Source organism: Camelina sativa, chromosome 5, assembly GCF_030686135.1.
Source record: "Camelina sativa cultivar CO46 ecotype springtype chromosome 5, ASM3068613v1".
Lineage (NCBI taxonomy): Eukaryota > Viridiplantae > Streptophyta > Magnoliopsida > Brassicales > Brassicaceae > Camelina > Camelina sativa.
This window is the reverse complement of record NC_141884.1, coordinates 34,395,505-34,415,640: the sequence shown is the minus strand read 5'-3', so window position 1 is coordinate 34,415,640 and position 20,136 is coordinate 34,395,505. Positions and strand designations below refer to the sequence as shown.

General features: G+C 33.1%; 3 protein-coding genes and 2 pseudogenes across 6 annotated transcripts; 1 reads left to right on the top strand and 4 right to left on the bottom strand.

The window, feature by feature from the left end:
* Positions 1–3,805: 3,805 nt before the first annotated feature.
* Positions 3,806–5,524, bottom strand: LOC104787721 (F-box/LRR-repeat protein At1g67190). 2 transcript variants are annotated; one of them, XM_010513332.2, is made up of 2 exons: positions 5,372–5,524; positions 3,806–5,185 (listed from the first exon to the last, which is right to left on the bottom strand). In XM_010513332.2, the coding sequence occupies exon 2, from the start codon at positions 5,178–5,180 to the stop codon at positions 3,921–3,923; it is 1,260 nt and encodes a 419-aa protein (XP_010511634.1). In that variant the 5' UTR covers positions 5,181–5,185; positions 5,372–5,524; the 3' UTR covers positions 3,806–3,920. The 2 variants fall into 2 exon arrangements, with proteins under 2 accessions (XP_010511634.1, XP_010511633.1); XM_010513331.2 differs by having other exon boundaries at positions 3,806–5,195; positions 5,372–5,505.
* A 3,849-nt stretch (positions 5,525–9,373) lies between these two features.
* LOC104789657 (mitogen-activated protein kinase kinase kinase 20-like) lies at positions 9,374–10,331 on the bottom strand (annotated as a pseudogene).
* A 2,756-nt stretch (positions 10,332–13,087) lies between these two features.
* On the top strand, positions 13,088–14,093 carry LOC104789656 (MADS-box transcription factor PHERES 2 pseudogene; annotated as a pseudogene). The gene has a single exon (XR_015557700.1). The product of XR_015557700.1 is annotated as an MADS-box transcription factor PHERES 2 pseudogene (transcript).
* A 638-nt stretch (positions 14,094–14,731) lies between these two features.
* On the bottom strand, positions 14,732–17,464 carry LOC104787720 (uncharacterized). 2 transcript variants are annotated; one of them, XM_010513329.3, is made up of 7 exons: positions 17,177–17,464; positions 16,815–16,940; positions 16,582–16,718; positions 16,306–16,486; positions 15,404–16,000; positions 15,127–15,312; positions 14,732–15,019 (listed from the first exon to the last, which is right to left on the bottom strand). In XM_010513329.3, exons 2-7 carry the CDS (start codon positions 16,935–16,937, stop codon positions 14,843–14,845), a joined length of 1,401 nt encoding a protein of 466 aa, XP_010511631.1. In that variant the 5' UTR covers positions 16,938–16,940; positions 17,177–17,464; the 3' UTR covers positions 14,732–14,842. The 2 variants fall into 2 exon arrangements, with proteins under 2 accessions (XP_010511631.1, XP_010511632.1); XM_010513330.3 differs by having other exon boundaries at positions 16,815–16,955; positions 17,177–17,392.
* A 205-nt stretch (positions 17,465–17,669) lies between these two features.
* LOC104787718 (protein FLX-like 2) lies at positions 17,670–19,907 on the bottom strand. The gene is made up of 5 exons (XM_010513328.3): positions 19,746–19,907; positions 18,934–19,545; positions 18,638–18,783; positions 18,448–18,539; positions 17,670–18,209 (listed from the first exon to the last, which is right to left on the bottom strand). Exons 2-5 carry the CDS (start codon positions 19,515–19,517, stop codon positions 17,934–17,936), a joined length of 1,098 nt encoding a protein of 365 aa, XP_010511630.1. The 5' UTR covers positions 19,518–19,545; positions 19,746–19,907; the 3' UTR covers positions 17,670–17,933.
* Between the last annotated feature and the right edge of the window lie 229 nt (positions 19,908–20,136).

Sequence of the window (20,136 nt, the reverse complement as noted above, 5' to 3'; positions counted from 1 at the left end):
TGAAATTTCATGTCATAATATTTCATGTCATAATTTCTCCTATTTGTATGGTAAAATATCACGATCTAGATACATGTATATATATATATTATATATATTTGTTTTAAGATTGAAATTTGTATCACAATCTAGATACAAATTTATTGCCGACAAACAGAAAAGAACACAGATATGTCTAGCTTTTGTTATGGGTTATTGTCAGTACATCTGGTGTATCTCAACCTAAGGCCATCTTTATTGCTACAACACATATTGTGTTCTTAAGGATTTTAAAATAATAAAAATGTTAAATAGTGGATATAACTAATCTTAAGTAATTGAAAATTGTTTTTATACAAGAACTGTTGAATATGTGTTCTTAAGAATAGACTATTATTTATTTATTTTAGTTTTTTTAAGATCACTATAACTGATCTACCGTTAAAGATACAAAAATTAGTTTTAAAAGAATTACTCACAATATATTAATTAAGTGACACACCAAACGCCGGTGTTTAGAAATTAGTATTAAGGGTCGTTGATCTATATAATCTTTCTCCAGCTAATTAAGATCACTTTTATTAATACATTAATTAACAAATTTTATCACTAAAGTAACACGAAAACGAAAGAAACACTTCTTGAACCTACTGCTCTACAAATAGAAATAGAGATAGAAGATTAAGTAGTTCTTAAAGATCCATTTTCAAAATAATAATAACAATCATGTGTAATGTATGATTTGTGGCTTATATTGAAGAGAAACAAAGTTAACAATTACGAAGTTCTTTTTCGTTTTGTAGAAAGGTTGATGCTATCTTAAACAATTTGACATAAGTGGTGTCGTTATGTATTTGACTCTTCATAACCTAAAAAAGAGGTTGACACATAATAGAGGTTTTTTAATTAGGTGACGAGGCATGCATGCCCATACCTATACATTACTACAAACCAAATTTTACATACCAAATCCTCTCTTTCTCTTTTTTTTTTTTTTAATTATAAGATATATATACTCAAGAAATTGAACTTTGAATGGATTCAAATATTATATTGAGGGATGAATATATATACCAATTTATTGAATTAGATTCAAATAGAATGTATAAACTATATAATACCAGGTATATAAAAATATGTAAAGTTATGTATTTAATACTAGTTAGGATTCGAGAAGCTGTCTTGGAATGGAACAAGGCATGGCAAATAGGTCCCCGACTGTATAAAAAGGACAAGAGAGATAGAGAATAATATTACACATCACTAAGATCCAGCAGTGTGAGGACAATTAGCCTTTCATTAATGACAAAAACAAACACAGTGTGAGGACAAAAGCTTACCATTTATTCCACCTTACAAGCATCTAACAAAACCAATGCAAGCTCCACAGTTGGGGAAGAGGACAACAAATCTATGTTATATAGAATAAGAATTGAGAAGAAATTAGAAACTTCAAAGGCACATGAAAATGAAAATTCAATGGTATCTAACTAAATATTGTTCACATAATATGTTGGTTTTACAAATCCACAAGTTTTGTGAGAGGGAGAGATAGATGTGTGACACATCATGTGTCAATTGAGTCGGTCGTCCTCGGTGTAAGCTTAGTTGAGTACACATATTATTTGAGCTTGGTACCATCTCTTTTTTTTTTGTTTTTAACACTAGAATATATACTCCATTTATAATTGCAATTTTAGTCTGGCAGAATTTTACCTTTAAACATTAATTAAAAAAACTAAAGGGGAAAAGGTTAATTTTTGTTCAAACTGTTGATTGTGTAGAAACCAGTCCTCAGTTAGTATTTTTCCTTTTTTTGTTTGTTTGGTAGTGGACATGGAGACAATGTCTTCCCAAAAATTATTCAAACTTAAAAATGAAGTAAACTAAGCTTGGACATGCCTTGAAAACTCAGTTCCTCAGACATCATCTTCTAAAATAGACACCATACTAGGCGGAACACCCTAACAAATGAAACCCTTTGGGCAAGGTAAGAGCCTAGTTAGCTATACTATCGGCTAGTCGGTTAGTCTCTATGCAAAAAACAGATTATCGAGTCCATTGATAAAAAGCCTTGGCACATCCACACCAAAAAAAAGAAGACAAAAGGTGAAAATCCCCAATTCTTTTTATTAAGAATCCAACTACCAACTCCGAATCAACTTCCACCTTAAGTCTCAAAACTCTTCTCCCCCAAGCAATGTAAAGACCATAGTACACACTGCATAACTCTGCTAGAGGAGTCATCGGTTAATATTGTTTGGAAAAACAACTAAACTTGAAGGGAGCAAGTGAAACATTAGGAGAAATGCAAAGTAAACATGTGGTCTATTTTAGGAAAGAGATCAACTTGGAGTGTGCTAGGAAGATCCTTTCTCTTTCCAAAACATTATGATCTTTGGCCACGGGGGTTCAAAATTTAACATGGTTTCCCCCGGCTCCAGGAAATTAGTCTTTGGGCCTACAAAGCCTTTAGGATTACTCATGAGTTATCAAAAAAAAAAAAAAACATTGTGATCTTATGACAAATTCAGATCTCTTCTTATTTTTTTTTCTTTATTTTTTAGTCTGCATGACAATGTGACTACTTCACAAAAAACATTGATTTTGATATGCAGTCACACCAAAAAAAATTGTGATCAAATCACAAACCCACATACAATTTTGAACTATTCATCTAACTACATAAACTTTGATTTTTCAGCCTCTAAAAAAAAAACAATTGAAAACTCTGTCCCAAAATTCCAATTCACTGTTTAATGTTAAGAACTTACGTTTAGATTTAGTAACAATCGAAAGGGTTTGTTTAAAACCACACAAACTTTTACCTTGCGCCACCTTAACCACATAAATCTTAATTTCAACAGCCTAATAATCTTAATCTTAACTACAATATTATAGAGGCAAAAATAGAGGACGATTGGAGATGTCCTACCCCACAAAATATACGAAGACGTATTGGCTAATACCCCATGTGATCGTATTTCGTATGACGATTAATTTAACTACTTTCGAGAAATGGAAACTATGGTTCAAAACGTCTCTTTGTATGCAATAAATCAACTGATGAATCTCTCAATAAGAAATATCTTAAATTCCCTAAGCGAAGCTTCAAACGTTTATTACTTTATTATGTACGGCCAATCATGTAATTGTATTTTCCAAATAGATGTTCTTACATCAATTATGTGTGTTTAACTAAGGCTTTGAAAGAGTATTGTAAACGAAACAAAACCGTTAAACGAGTATATATTTTAGACAATTTTTGGAGTTACATTCTAGTGTGTATACTTTCTTTTTTTAGTACTGTAACCGGGTTATAGTTTGTCGTCCCTAACATATTACTGTAGATTAAAGTTATGAATGGTAAATTAAAGACGGTCCTATCCGCAAAAGAAATAAAACGATTAAATCCGCTTTATCCTGTAACTACTCAAAAGAAATTAAGTTCTAATAATTTAAAAATCTATTTGTCTATAGCTTGGAACGAACTCTATTATGTTAAGTCGACAAACTGATGAAGTTCAAAAAAGTATGTGTTGGTAAGAACTAAGAAATAAGGCAACGGTTTCCGCGGGTTTTACCTATAACGGAAAATTAGATCTAAACCAAGTTTTCAAAGTTTGCGTAGTTTAGATTTGATTTCGGTAATTTATATCAAAATGCCAAAAAGTTGGGTGGTTTAGAATTCAATTGCGAAACTTTTGTAGGGATGGGTTGCAAATTGCAAACTAACGTACACTGAACAGCTGTTTTAAATCCAGTTCCGTGCATAGATTTAACTTTTTTTTTAGTTTTTCATAGCGAGTTTTGGAAACAAAGCGAGGAACAGAGAATATATTCACATTAAGTTCAAAAAGACTTTAAAAAATCCAAAATTCAAATCTTTTTACACATGTTTCAACTTGTTTTCAAATAACATCGAGAAGAAGAAGAATCGTTTACTCGTACTCGAATTGTACCTCGACATGAATGTACTTCCTCATGAGTTGAACAATGGACCATGTGAATGTAGCCAGAATTTGACAATCTCCTTGTGTTTTGGTTTCTGAGACAACCCCATAAATGACCAGCTTCTTCAGATTCGGACATCTTCTCAGCAACTCCTCGACCCAGATTGAGAAAACATCATTGATCACGGTCCATCCGAGCTCCAACACAGTCACATTAACCAACTGAGTCGTCCCTTGCAAACTGTAATGAGCAGCTCCATCTTTCAGGTCGTAGCTTAAAGAAAGATGTGTCAGTTGAGAGAAACCAGCAGCAATAGACTCAAGATCGATGATCTCATCGTCATCATCAAAGACCACATCCCACAGACGGAGTTTCCTAAGTTTCTGTGATCTTGAGATCATCTGATAAAACTTTGGCCAAACCATCGTAAAGTGATTAACATCAACAACTTCAAGGCTTTCAGAAGTTTCCATGATATCAAGATGAATCACACTAACATCATCAAGCTTAAAATGCTTCAAAGTCCCGTTTCCTATAAGCTCAAAAAGCTCGAGAACACAGTCTTTCATATGCAAGAACTCAATACTATCAGCCTCCAAGATAAACTTATCCAAACTAATCCCATCGAAATAAACACTCTTCAGCGTCGGGCTACTAAGTTCAATCGTCACTTGAGCATCCGACATGGCAATCTCAAGACTCACAAGCTCCAAACTCTCAATCATAGGACAAGCACTAAGCAAAAGATTCAAATCCAAAGCCGAAATACTAACATAACTCAACGAAAGTGATCTCAAACAAGGAAACCTCTGAAAACTAGGTTCAACACCAGTGATCGAGTTATGAGCCAAAACCAAATCCTCAAGCTTTTGTCTCCCACAGATCTCAAGAATGTTAACATTAGGAGTGGTTCGAACGTTATAAGACAAACGACGCAACGTGTCTCTAGTATACATAAGCCAAGCGATAACAGTACCAGCGGAGAACTTGTTAGCATCATCCATCACAATGGAGAGACCTTGTAACCCCGTGGTTTGGAAAATGGTTTGAGTTATAAGGATCTCGAGACGGTTGGTTGTGAGGTCTCGATAAAACGGCCAATCAGCGGAATTGAAAGTAAGGGACTGGAGATGTTTACGATAAGCTTCACGCCATTTTCTACATGTGGCGGAAGCAATCACGACGTCTCGAGCTCCACCGAGACGTGAGAGTATGTTTCCAATAACTTCCACAGGAAGATAGTCCATAACTCCTAAACAAAACTACGAAAAAACATTAGATCCAAATGTATCCCTTAGTCTAAATCACCAGAATCAAAAAAAAATGCTAGAGGATTAGGTTCTACGGGAAATGGAATCTTAGGGGGGAAAAAATCGCGTAAGTCTTGAATCAACCAGCAGAAATGAAGCGAAAATCAAACGTAAAGATATATACATACCGATTTTGGTTCTCGGGGATGAATGAAATGGCGGACGACGGTGGATCTGCGAGGAAGAAGATTGGAGGAGGCGATCTGGTTACTTTTATTAGAGGAGATGAAAACGAGAGAGAGAGGCGACGACTTTTTTTTCAGACAAATAAAAAGAAAAAAAAAAAGAAATTTAGTATTATTTGGGTGGTGGGGTCGTGGCGGGATGTGAAAAGTAAACGGCATCGTACTGAAAAAGAGTTTTTGAAAAAAAAATATTTTTCAAGAAATTTGCTTTTTGCTACTTATTGTTTAAAACTGACTTTTGGTTAGTCAATTGGATTTTAAGAAATTTTCATTGAAATTATTTCAACAGTTCAATATTTTTATATTTGATATGGTTAGATTTTTATAAGGGAGAAAAACTAGATTGACCCAAATTAGGAGGTTAATTACTAAAGTAACTCATAAAATATAAGGGTTAGATAAGTTATTTTTTTGCCTAAAATACCCTTGTTTATTTTGTTAGGAAAAAAAATAAAGTCAAATTTACCCTCCCAGAATTTTTTTTAAAAAATCAAAATATTTTCAAAAGTTTGTCGGACTAGTTGTGACAGATTTGTTTTGGCACAACCGGTTTAATTTTTGTATGACAGACTTATTTTGGATGACAGATTTTTTAATTACAGTTATGACAGATTTATAATTGATGACTGATTTATTTTTTACGACAGACTTATTTATAAAGACACCACAGACTTTCACAATATATGACAGATTTGATATAATATCTGGCAGATTTATTTTCCACAGTTATTTCAGATTTATTTTCTTGTTTAAAAATATGTCGTAACATGACAGATTTTTTCACATATAAATAATTACTAGGTTGACCTCTAGTGATAACAGATTTGTTTTAAGTTACGACAGATTTTTAAATTTAAACAAAAATCTGTCGTTTGATAACAGATTTATAACATTTTTTAAATATTGCTAAAATGACCTATGTGAATATCATATGTTATGGCAGATTTGTTTAAGTTATGACAATTTTTTTGTTTGCTTCCAAAAATCTGGTGTTTGATAACAGATTTATTAGCTGTAAAATGTAAATATATTGACAACAGATTTGTTTTAAGTTATATTTTTTCAGTCATATTTTTATTAATTATATTTTTTATAAATCATATTATGAATGATATTTAAACTCATATATTTAAAGCATATTTTATACATTTTTATTTTCCTAAATCATATTAAAAAATTAACATCATATTTTAAAATCCTATTTTTATAAATTTATATTATATTTTCATAAAATTATTTTAATATTTTTATATACTTTATTTTTAGTTATAATTTCATGCATTATATTTTTTATAAAACTTATTTAAACTATATCATCTTAAACTTCATATTTTTAAATCATATCTTTATACATAATATTTTTATAAACTAAATTTTGAATATTTTTTATAAATTATATTTTAAATCATATTTTATTTTTATAAATTATATTAAAAATATAAACATCATGTTCTTAAACATTTTTATTTTTCATTAATCATATTTTTAAATCAAAATATCAAATACTATTATTTTTTTTGGTTTTTCATTTTTTTCCAAAAAAAAAAAAAAACAAAACAAAATTCTGGGTTTTTAGTCTTTTTACCTAAAATTTGTGTCATTCTAGTTATTGGATAGGATAGAGTGTTAGTCTAGCAATTAATTGCCAAATTTGTGTCAAACTGGTATATTTTGACTTTTTATAATCTATATAATAATAACAATCTGAATAATGCGAACAAAAGTTACCACCTTTCCTTGTATTTTTTTGTTAAAAATTGTTTTAGATGTTTTTTTAAAAAAATTCATACGATTTTGAAAATGTTATTGTTTTAGATGTCTTTTCATCATATTTTTTCATCACAACTTTTCGTTATAACAGGTGTGTCTATTTAATTAGTCATATTTTTTTTAACTCTTTATATATATTTGTTTTTCATCAATAAATAACAAATCATTATTCGTTCAAACAAATTTTTCGTTTGATGTTGAATCTAAATAATTTGAATATTAATATCTAATATTCAACATTATTCTATAATCAAACTAAATATTTTATAAATAATTATAGCAATATAGAAATTTAATACAACTTAATATATAGTTTACAGTTGCGTCTATTTATCTTAACTTTTGTAAAAAAAACTGTTTTAATATTTAAAATTTGTTTTCTTTTTATAATTGTGTATTTTTATTATATATTTTCTTTGATACATTTTCACTCATTATTAAACTGACAACCAAAACTTGAATTTTTCATTTGTTTCAGTTTTTAGTGGCAATATGCTAGTCTATTTTCTGTACAGAGGATTCACTGGACCAACCCACTTAAGTCCAGAAACTATATGCAAGCCCCTAAATTTGATATGACTCCGACATACTTTTTCCCACTAGGACTTTCTCTTGTTGTTCCCTCTTATCCTCCTCTGTCCACAATTCGTCCAATGTGTTGTGAGAAAGACTTGAAATAGGAAATGACTCCTCAAATCGTCAAATCACATTATCATATCTGTATTTGAACCTCCAAGACTTGGTAACCCAATGTGTTCTTTTTCATATCACTTTATCATATCTGTATTTGAATCGTCCAATGTGTTCTTTTTCACTAGTTGCCTCAATTGGTTGTCCACAAAGAAATAGAGGTGCAAGGTTCTGAAATTTAGCATCATCCTCATATGACACCTAAAGTTCTTGCTTCCCATGTGCGTATGTTTCTCAAATAGTAATATGACTTTCTGCAAATTCCCAAGCTTGTACTTGACTTTCCAAGACTTGAAGGTATTGCTTTGTTTCCATGTGCGATGTGTTCTTTGTCCATTAGTAAGCCTCATAATGAACAACTTATAGGTTGGAAACTGCAAGTTACCACCAATGTAATTCAGAAACTTTGTCATAAAGCCTTTGAAGGGATGATGGTCTTTGACGGCACCCACACTAGAGCCCTTTAACTCTGAACTTATCTTGTACCAAAGCTCTATAAAACATTGGATATGCCGCACGATTGGAGTTTATATCTGCTGACGTTTCAGTCCCATAAGAGACAGCAAAACCATTTGAGTGCTGCACTTTTACAATGAATCATTTGGCTGAACAAATACCGTCTCAGGAACTGCAGAAGCTGCTTGACATAGCTCTGGTGGTTTAATCGAATCAGACATCTCTACTGTTGTCTGTAATGTTGTTGTTTCACCTATTGTTGACTGTTGCTGAAATACAACAGATTCCTCTTTGTAAATCGAATCCTTTTCTCGTCAAGCAACTGTGCCATTACTTCAAGCTTCTTGTCATCCTGTATTGTGGCTTGAGGGGACAAATTTTCAAATGGATGGCCATATTCTGCATCTCTCCCTGGTTTGTTTAATGCCAAACAAAGTTTGACTTGGAAACCTCTACTCCTCAAGTTCCCAAACTGCACAAGTAGTCTGGACTTAAACTGAGGCCAGCTGCTAAATGGAACCCTTTTGCTCTCCCTATTCTACCAGCTCAAAGCATCCCTACCCAAACTAACTGATAACAATATATTCCAACTTCACACGTGCAGCTTGCTAACCAAGGGATAAGCATCGAACCTCACACTTGACGCTAAGAGGTTATATATGAACCAAACAATATCAAAGATCCCAACTTTTTATATGGTATTTTGTTTAACCCATGAGAAAAAGAAACAGAGGAAGCTGCATAATCGAGAGATATTAGGACTCTAAATAAGTAAACTGTGAGTAGCAGAGAAGATTAAAGAGAACATGAATGAATCTGGTACCTCGAACTTGAAGAAGCTATATATCAACGAAAACAACATTCAAATCAACTATTACAAGATTCTACTAATTAAGACATCAACTATTATACATAAACTCTACTAATTAAGACAGAAAAAAAAGTAATCTTTACATAATTCTACTAATTAAACATAAAAAAGTGAATGAATCATATCAGTGTTGACGAGGTCTCTGGCTGATTAACTCATCAACACTTGAAATTAACACATGCTCTTAATTTCGCAAGCATCAGTCTAATTTTCTCAAGTTCCAGGGCCAAATCCTTGGGATTGTCAGTCTTCAGCTTTGCCAACTTATCTCTAGGTACGAAGCTATGCCTCAACAATGTTAACGCGTCTTTTCTCTCATCTGGTTCGGGCGCAAAACAGGTCATGAGAAAGTTTTTTGCATCGCAAGGATTAGGAAGATTACTCGGAAACAGTGGCTCGTAGCAATTCATGAGATCCTCAGAGTAATCGTTTGTATGCCACCATGGTCTCTTTCCAGTGTACATCTCCAACACAACACATCCCAACGACCATAGGTCAAGTCCTTTCCCTATCTCTCCGTGAGAGATCGATTCAGGGGACATATAGATCGGTGTTCCCGCAAACGGTTGATCAGGATGCCACCACTTGCTGTCTCCCTCTTTCTTCGACAACCCGAAATCAGAAATCTTCAATTCGTAAGATGATCTCCACGCACCCTTCTTGTTGTCGTAGACACGGCTAGGGTAAACAAGGATGTTTTCGGGTTTGAGATCGTAGACATAGCCGTGTCCGTGAATCGTCGCCAAACCCTCGAGAAGCATACGTGTAAACTCTCTGATCATCGGCTCAGGCAATTTCCCGTATTCGAAACGGTCCATGAAATTGCTTCCTTCAGCCGCGTACTCCATGAGAATCTTGTATTCCACGTCACCCTTACGGTTCACTTTCGCTTGCACTCCGTTCCCGTAGCATTAGACGATTCTCGAGCATCCTTTGAATTTTGACAAAAATCTGAAACTCTTTGTAAAGAGTCTGGGGCTCTGGGCGTGTGCATTGTCGGAGGTTTTCACGGCGGCCTAGAGAGTTTTGCCGTTGTGTTTTGTACTTGAAGAGGCTCACCAAACCGAATGCACCTTCTCCTAGAAACTTCTCGAACTCCAAATCTAACACCACCATCGCAAATCGCAAATAGAAAGCTTTCTATTTCTACTCTTATCTCTTCTCTTCTAGGGTTAAGAAATTTGGTATCTAATTAATTATTGTAAGTAGCTTGGAGTCGGAGATGAAGAGTCTCTCTCAGCTTATATAACGAGAAATAAATAGATTTCCATTCCAATTTCCTTTTTTTATTTTCTGTTTTTTTAATTTATTTACAAAGAAAAAAAGGAAAATTTGATAAAAGTTACGGAAAAAAGGAATTAACAAAAAAGTACCATTGTGATTTTTTTCTATGCAACAGGATTTTCATCAAAAATAAGTATAGGTTTTTAATTTATTTATGATAAAGGATATATTTTACTAATCATCAAATTTTTTCATTTCTACTATTCAACAAGATTTATCTTCTTTTATATATTTTTTTTTGTTAAATGTTTTTAATTTATTGTTGATAAAGGATATATTCTACTGATCATCAAACTTTATAAAAGACAAAACGAAGACTAATCACAATTAATTGAGCTTTCTATTACTTTCTTGATAATTTGGATATCTATTTTCATAGAATCTAAATAGTCAAAATTTGGACAAAATCTGAATTAGAGTTGCGGATCCTAGTCTATATATAATAGCAATCCGAATAAATGCCAGCAAAAGTTGTGTTTTTTCAATCGTACCTTTTGGATAATTTTTCAAAAAAATCTGTAAAAAATTTAAATTGTGTATTTTACAAAAAGTTGTGATTTTTCATTGTAACGTTTTTTTATAAAGTTGTAACTGTTCATTTTAGAGTTTTGTTTTTTTGAATATCGTACCTTTTGAAGCTATATATATTTGTCTGTTTGAACTGTTTTTATTTTTTTGCCATGACACAAAATAATATAAAATTTCAATCTCAACGGTTTTTACAGCTTTCTAAATTATTCTCTAGCTAGCATTTATTCTTTTAATAGTAAAGAATTTCCTCCAATTTTTTATTTAACAAAAGATTTTTTGAAATGATTAATCTAATTTACAACTTTTAGTTAATTTTAAATATAAAAACTTAATGAAAATACCTAGAGTTTTTTTCCAAGAGTTAGATGGATTATATAGTGAGCTTTTTGAATTTGACTTTTCATTATGGTAATAAAGATGCCTTCTATTTAAAAGCAGTTTATATGGGTTATTAGATATAAATATAATCAAGTGCAGACACAACCATTGCGATTTTTCATAGTACCTTTTCGTAATAATTTTGTTTTTTTTTTTTAAAGTTCAAACGGTTGTATATGTTCATTATAAAGTTGTGTCTTTTTACTATATTTTATTTATATTTTTCATCACAAATTTTCGTTATAATAGGTGTGTCTATTTAAATAATCATGTCTTTTCAATTCTCTTTATATTTGTCTTTTCATTAGTAACTAATAAGTTCGTTGAAACAAATTTTCTATTTTATGTTGAATCTAAATAATTGATCATTAATATCTAATAGTCAACATTGTTTTATAATCTAACTAAAATTTTAGAAATGATCATAGCAATAGAGAAATTTAATAAAACTTAATATAGAATTTACTGTTGCGTCTATTTATTGTAACTTTTCGTTAAAAAATAGTTTAATAATTAAAAATAATAATAACAATCTGAATAAATATGAACAACAGTTGCGATTTTTCGTATTATTTTTACAAAGAAAAATTGTTTTTTTTTGTTTTTTTAAACTCAAACAATTGTATCTGTTCATTGTAGAGTTGTATCGTTTAACTATATTTTATTCATATTTTTTCATCCTAACATTTTGTTCTAATAGGTGTATTTATTTAAATAGTCATGTCTTTTGAAATTCTTATATATTTGTCTTTTCATCAATAACTAACAAATCATTGTTTGTTGAAACAATTTTTCCGTTTTATGTTGAATCTAAATAATTTGGTTATTAATATATAATATTCAATGTTATTCTATAATCTACCTAAAACTTTAAAAATGACTAGGTAATATCTGGCATCAGCGGTTGGGATATCCGGCATTTTCTGTTCTTGCTTTGTTACCCATATTTCTAGTATTTCAAATTGTGCTAGTCCTAATCCTTGTGACGTTACGTTTTCTCTTTGTTCTACAATTTACATGTGTCATACCAACGATGAACATTCTTTTGTATCCAACTATCATAAATTAATTAATAATCAGACATCTAAACTAATTAATATATAAGCCACTATAATAGTTGAACAAAAATCGAGAGTATAGATGGTTCTTGTCGTTTAAATATCTTACAACTGATTTTTATAATATATAATATAGTTATTATCTATATTGTTATTTTCTATTCCACAAATATTTTTCCTTTTGTAACTTTATTTTTTTTAATCACTTTACTTTTTATCCATTTAAATTGGTATTTAATATGAAAATTACAAAAATTAGATTTATATATCATAAATATTTTAAATTAATTTTCATACAACTTTTTACTAACGTGGACATCCTAAATAAAAATACATCTCACATTACATATGTAAGTGCAAAATTTACCCTTAATACAATATCTCTATCTTCACGTCCCATAAAAAGTATAATATCTAAATAGGATTAATAACTATCTTTAAATGATAGGGTTATCATTTTATACTCAATTGAGTGCCTACACGTAGGAGTGGAACGGATACGATATTTGAGATTCAACCAAATCTAAAGCTATGAGTGAGCAAGGAAATAAACCCTAATGGGAAAAAAGCACATTTCATTTCCTATATAAACACCTCATTCCAACAAAACAAGACACACAACAAAGATAGTGAACATGAGAAGAAAAATGAAGCATTTCCTTATAGAAAATGAAGCATCAAGAAAAAGAAGCTTCATCAAACGGAAAAAGGGATGATGAAGAAACTTGCTCAGCTGTCGACTCTCTGTGACATCAAGACGTGTGCGGTTATCTACAGTCCATACAACCCAGACCCTGAGGCTTGGCCATCAAGAGAAGGCGCTGAGAAAGTGATATCAGATTTTATGGAGGTTTCGACAGGTGATCGGAATAAAAGGATGTTTGATCAAGAACGTTTTCTTCATGTGAGGATTGCTAAAGAGGAAGCGAAATTGCGAAAAATGCGTACTGATAACCAAAATTTTGAGATTCAAAATATTATGTTTGGTTGTCTTAAAGGAGAGATTGATGTGCATAAGCTTGGTGAAAAGGATCGTCAAGATTTAAGTTCTTTTATTGATACCTATATAAACAAGCTTACTTGCAGGAGGCAGAACCTTATGGAGAATGGTGAATCTTTTTCTCGTTTACCTCCTTCTGTTGTTGTAGATGCAGTTGTTGTCCCAGTTGGAGATTATGATCACATGAATCAAAATCAAAATCAGCAGAAATCGATTCAACGCCAAGGTGATTTTCTTATTGAACCTTTTCGACAGATTCCACAGAAAACTCATCAATTTAATATGAATGTGAATCTAGATTTGAATCTGAATCTGAATCTGAACTCGAACCAAAATATGATTTTGGATTTGAATCAAATTCCTAATGTTGAAGAGGATGGAGACCCCATGGACTGGAACCATCACCAACCTAAAACTGATGATATTGCTATCACCGCTACTGATGTTGGTGCTCCTAACACCACCAACAATTGATTTAGAGTTAAAAAGGGAGTTGTTGTTTTTTTCTTCTAAGTGAAGTATTTAATCGTTTGTAATTGTGTTTTTGTCATTTGAAAAGACAAAACTTCTATGTGATATCTTTTTGGTTTCTATTTTTTTTTTAATAATAATTAAAGGTTTTGCTTTTAAGGTCATTTTAATGTTATTATGATTACTAGGTATATAAGTATTTTCTTGGAAAAATCTTAATTTTATTTTAAAATTTTTAATCATATCGAAGAAAAGAAACTAGCCAATAGTTATGTTTCAATGGTAAGTTTGGTTCATCAATTCAATGTGAGAACAAAAATAATAGAGAAGTTTTTTTATTAAATTTGGCTACTGATGTGATTCCTACATATTGTCGAGAACTATATTCTAATATCATAAATAACACATAATATTATGAAAACAATCTATAAACCCCCATGAACTTTCATATAGCACCACAAACCCACAGATTCTGAACCTCGATCTCTGTCAACACAATTTAGAAGTTGAAATCCAGTTTTCCCCTAATTCGAAAGTTTGAATCCTTGGTCTTTCCCATAAAGGTTGGTTAACGCGGTTTATGACAAAAAATTGATGTCAAACCAAAAACCGAATACAATAAACCAAATTGAGACCCGATTCGAGTTATTCACAACGCAAAATATATACCCAGTTAGAAGAATCCCCAAATTGAAAATTTTCGAACCCTAGTTATTATAATATCAATTTATTTTTTTCACCAAAACAAAAGAAGAAGAGAAATCTCTAAAATATGTATTAAAATTCAAAGTTACTTTGATTGTAAAATTCAATTTATTTCATGTAAACGAAAATAAACAATGGGAGATATCGAGATACTGTTAACATTCATAATTTCAAAATCAAGACATGGTCATATTTTTTATTTAATAGTTACGACGCTGGTACATCATCTGAAGATCATTGCAATGCTTGCAGGTCCAAGGAAGCAGGTAAGGGTCTAAACAATAAGAGTGGATGCGCCGGAAATTGCAGAGGTGACATCTTATGAGAAGCTCCTCCGGCTCAGTCAAGTAGCATTTGCTGCAACCTGAAACTCGAGCCTGCAGAAACAAAACAATAAACACAAGCAAGAAGAATGTTGTAGTCAAGATCAAGAGCGCATATGTAAAAACTCAAGACTCTCTCAGAGTCAGGGAGATGGCAGTACCAGTGCATTGAAGCCTCGTCTTTCTTCTTCTTCAGGGAGTACTACAAGAGTGTTATTTGTTGAAGATAGGTCAGGGACTGTTTGTGAATATATGTTTTGGTCGGATGATCCAGCGTCTTCTATTTTTGTTATGGTGATGAAATTGGACTTGCACAATGGACATGTTGTCTTCTTCCTTTCTGCAACCTGCAGATGTAATTTCATAATTGCATTTGCATCAATTACAATATCCGGATTGTAGGAGTGTTAATTTGAAAGGCGAAGAAGATAAACTAACCAAACGGTCTGCCCATTTCTGGATGCAGGAATAACAAAACCTATGCCCGCAAGGGAGGATGCCTCTACTGGAACTAAACTCGGTCCAGCATATGATACAAGAAACCTGTGCAGGAGGAACCTTCTCAGTTGCTTCTGTCTCTTCTCTTCTTGAATCAGTTTTGTTGTAGTTTGACCCATCCTCTTGCAGTTTTCTCTCTGTACTATTTGATCTCGGACGTTTAAAAACAGCTGAATGACTCCAATTCTCAGACTCCTCTATTTCATCCACGTCCCAGTTTTGTGTTGCAGAGTCTCCAGGATGTCGAAGAGCTGATGTTTCTCCTGGTTCGAAAACACACTCCCTTACATTTTCATCATCAGGCTCTCTAGTATCCTGAGTCTTATTTCGGTTCTCGTCAGAATTGTAAAGCCAACTATGATCAGATTCCTCATCAGATTCAAGGTCGACAAGGTTTCTGCACAAGCGTTTCTGTACTAACCGCCTCTTTCCTTTCCCTGAAGATTCAGCCACGCCAGTGTTTTCCTTGTCTTCAAAAATATTACTCGGCCTCTTTGTTCTTAATCGCACTGACTGTCTGTTTGCTTCTGTATTTTTCTAAAGACCAGGGACAGGAACTACCAGAGTTATAATATACCATACACAGAACAGTGATGCAATTCAAACATTCTACAGTGACCACCTATTGCTAATCTTGGTAGCTATATCGCAATATGAAACTAAACCTAGTGAGTATATAATTACCCCGTCTCTCTCTCAAATCATACAGAAGCAAAGGATTGTACTATTACTAAATTCAATAATGCTAAACTTGATAGGTGGAAGATAAAGAATTTAAATCTATAGAGCACTAGATTCTGCTTGTATATAAAGCAAATAGATAAGAAGAGAACGAGTATTACCTCTTTCAACAAGACAGAATCCATCCAAGTAGCAAGCTCAGAAGTGGATCCCCTCCTGCTTTCTTCACCATTATTAAAGTATTTATCAAAAGTTTCGGTAGTCTTATTCACTTTCTTAGTAACTTTAGCTTCCCCTGAAACCGCGGGAAGTTCCATAATCAAAGGTCCAACCTCTTCCCCACTGTAAAAATAAGGCTATATCAATCATCATTTAGTAAAACCAAGACGCTATCCTACGCAATTCATATACGAAAACATAACAACAATAAGCAAAACCTTTCAAACATATAAGGCGTCTCAGAAACTCGTCTCCCTTCCTTTACACATTCTTCAACCCATTGATGATTTACTACTACTACTGTATTAAACTTCTTTGCAAGATCGTACTTTTTCCCTTCGAATTTCCAACACACCTACACACATACACAATACAGCAAAAAAGGGCATGACTTTGTTTTCTCCTTGGTAGTTAAAATCTCGTAAAATACAGAGAAACAATCCACACGAACCAAATGCGTGATGGATCTTGACATTGCCCCAACATAACTTGCTCCAGAATGTGAAATAAGCTTGATGAGCTTGAACCTCTCAGATCCATGGTAACCACTCACAGTTGCCACTACATTTTCCATATCCTACAATAACAAAAGCTACAAAAAAACTGAAACTTTCGACATGAAACCAAAATTGGGAGTGCAACCCAAACATCGCCGAGAGAATCAAAGCTAACATTTTTTGTATTAGACTAACCTAATGGGCCAGAATCGCGAAACCCTAAACTTAAATTACGGCAATTGTATCGAGAAATCAAAACCCCCTTTTACAGAAATCGAACAGTGGAACCCTAGAAATTGAAAATTTTCTCTATTACCTGGTCTTAATTGATACGAATCTGCTGCAATTATCTCTCTTGTGTTGGGAATTATGTCTCCTTCGTTTGCCTCAATATTTTACTCTCTCTCTCTCTCTTCTGTGGTCTGTAAACAATGGAAGCCAAATAGCTAAAAGGAGAGGCGAAAAATTTGATGGGAGTCTGGCGGGAATTTAAAATATCAAAATTTTGATCGTTTCACAAATTCGTAGGTGTGCATAATTTTGTCAGCCTTCCACCATTTATAAATTCCGATATGCATAATTCTATTGTAATCATAATATTATTAGAAATTATCATATGAGTATTTTCAAGTATAAAATTCGGAAAATTGCGACGGTTGGACCGTTTTTATTTAGGTTGAGAGTCTTGAGTAAATCTGTTTGTTATGAGTGTACTTATGACAACTGCATCCAATCAAAGCAATAGTGTGTACTTCGTGTTTCATTCAGAGTAAAGTTAAACTAGAGATTACTATGGACAGGTAATTCAATTATAGAAACATTTGTAAACTCTTTTATCTGACTGAAACATATAGACAAAAGAACTGGTGAAAGAACGAACAAAAAATGTATCTTCTTTGTTCTGATTTTTACATCTCTTTAGTATCACAATTAAACGTCACCAAAACTTGAAGAAAACAGATAATAGCACTCAAAAGTTCACCACTGTACCAACTTCTCTTTATCCAGACCGGCAACAATTCCACAGTTCAAGGAATATAGCTGGTGAGTTATTATATTATGTACTGATGGCCTCATCTGCGACTAGGGTTTCCGTGTGCACCGGCTGTTGCAGCTGACCCATACGGAGTATTGTTGGAAGGTCCAGGTGGAAATGGAGCGCCGTATGGTCCTGTGGGTAACCTTGTTGTTGGGTCATATGAACCTGGAGGGGGTCCTCTTGGGAAGTTGTAACCGGGTCTTGGAGGGTAGTACTCTGGCTGAGTTACTCCTGGATAAGGGTATTGAGATGCAGCAACAACTGGATTTGGTCCAGTTGCGTTACCAGCAACTGGTTGAGGAACATATCCCTGCAAAAAGTAACAAAATATATATAGCCAAGCACATTTAGATCTTATCCTAGGTTGGTCAATAATGTGGAAAGTTTTGATAAAATCTTGAGCCCCATCCTTTTAGTTATACTGTCGTAAAGATTTTGAGCCCTAACTGTATAAATTTGGAAAACTACAGTGGATCTCAGTGCGCGAGTGCACATTTGTGGCATATAACCGAGCAAGTAAAAAGGCTTGTAAAGAGAAACTAACGCACCTGATGACCATAAGCATCGTCATAGTAACTGTTTCCACTCTGATGCCCAGAAGCGTCCATTTCAGCATTTATGTTGCTACCATAAGGGCCACCTTCATTTGATTGACAGATACAAATCTTAAAATACTGAAAAAGTTTGTGGACAAAAAAAAGCTAAATAGAATAGAATTCTAGATGAATAGCTTAATACCGGCTCTTCTGTCTGAATTTGCACTGTTCATTAACTGTGCTTGAAGTTTTTCTACTTCCCTAGCCATAGTCATGTAGTTCTTCTCCATTGCCTGAAGTGACTCGAGATGGTCGTTGTAAAATTTCTTCTCATAATCATATGTTGCCCTGCAGAATCATATGAAATAAAGATTCATCCCAACCTTCATAAGAGGAAGATACAATGGGTGACAAACTCAACAGCTATAGAAAGAGTGTTACTTTTCATTCATATAATCATAAGCGTTACTTTTCAACTTCGACAACCATATTAAATACCTGCATTGCTGGTACTCCTGTCTTAAACTCTCAAGTTCAGACATCAGAGCAGGTATCTGCTGAACATCTGAACTAGCTTTCTGAAGTTCCTGAGTCAACTGATGCACTTTAGACATAAGCTCTTCCCTCGCCACAACCAAGCTACGTGCCTCAGCATGTGCTTGTTGCAACTCCAACTTCACAGCCTCAGACTTCTGAAGCTCAGTCTCCATTTTCGCAACTTTCTCAGCAAGACCCCTCATCCGTTGCTCTCTCTCAGACTTCATAGACCCAATTTGCCCTTGCAACATCTGCAATTCGTGCTGCGCTGCAACTAGCTCTTGTCTTAAAATACCATGAGTTGCACCAAGTCTTTGATTCTCTATAGCAAGCCTTTGCAGTTCCCCGTGTTGTGCCACGAATTTTTGCTCCATAACTTCATGTGGTGGCAACATGTTGTAAGAAGGATACACACCCTGAGCAGCTGAAGGCGGTGGTATAGCACCGTGACCAACAAAAGCCTCCGGGTGCGCAATACCGCCGGGACCTGGAGGAAGAGGACGCCTCATATGATGAGATGGATGGATTCTTCCGTTGCTTTCCATCAAATCAAAAGCTTCAAAGTCCTTTTATCTGTAAAATCAATGCAGGAAACTAATAACATTCAAAATCAAACTTATTAAGAGGCGAACAGAACAATCATCGGAATTAGGGTTTTTAACATCACTAACATCAACTTTGAAGCAATGATTTAAGATCCTGACTAATCCCGATTAAATTCTGAAAAGGTTTAGGTTTAGAGATTCTATCAATAGAACGAGATCGAGTCGTACCTTGGAATGGTGTAAGAGGAGGATAGGCGAAGCTTACTGGGGATTATTTGATTGAGTTTGCGATAGAAGCGAGGAAGACTAGCAGCAAACGACGACGGCGAAGTTGTTTTTTTCTTTAACCGGCGTGAATTTTTTTAATTTTTTTTTTCAGTTCCAGGGGATTTTTATTTATTTTCTATACTAGTAGTGTTAATAGTTTTTTTTTTTCTTTTTTTAAGTACTATTAAAAATTTTAGAAAAATTTCTCAAAATACAATATTTTTATTTTTTCAAAAAAATATCAAAAAAAAATTATTTTTAAAAATACTATAAAGATTTTATTTTTCCAAAAGTACCACAATTAATTTTTAAAGGTGTAAAACTTATTTTTTAGTTTTGGTGTTTATAATAA

Excerpts from the sequence above, each read along its gene's own strand:
- LOC104787718 (XM_010513328.3), bottom strand. The coding sequence starts at position 19,517 with ATGGAAAGCAACGGAAGAATCCATCCATCTCATCATATGAGGCGTCCT. Across the intron at positions 18,784-18,933 it reads CAGGAGTACCAGCAATGCAG|GGCAACATATGATTATGAGA; the intron begins GTATTTAATATG and ends ATGATTCTGCAG. Across the intron at positions 18,210-18,447 it reads ACGATGCTTATGGTCATCAG|GGATATGTTCCTCAACCAGT; the intron begins GTGCGTTAGTTT and ends TACTTTTTGCAG.
- LOC104787720 (XM_010513329.3), bottom strand. The coding sequence starts at position 16,937 with ATGGAAAATGTAGTGGCAACTGTGAGTGGTTACCATGGATCTGAGAGG. Across the intron at positions 16,001-16,305 it reads ATTCTGTCTTGTTGAAAGAG|AAAAATACAGAAGCAAACAG; the intron begins GTAATACTCGTT and ends CCTGGTCTTTAG. Across the intron at positions 15,313-15,403 it reads AGAAATGGGCAGACCGTTTG|GTTGCAGAAAGGAAGAAGAC; the intron begins GTTAGTTTATCT and ends TTACATCTGCAG.
- LOC104787721 (XM_010513332.2), bottom strand. The coding sequence starts at position 5,180 with ATGGACTATCTTCCTGTGGAAGTTATTGGAAACATACTCTCACGTCTC.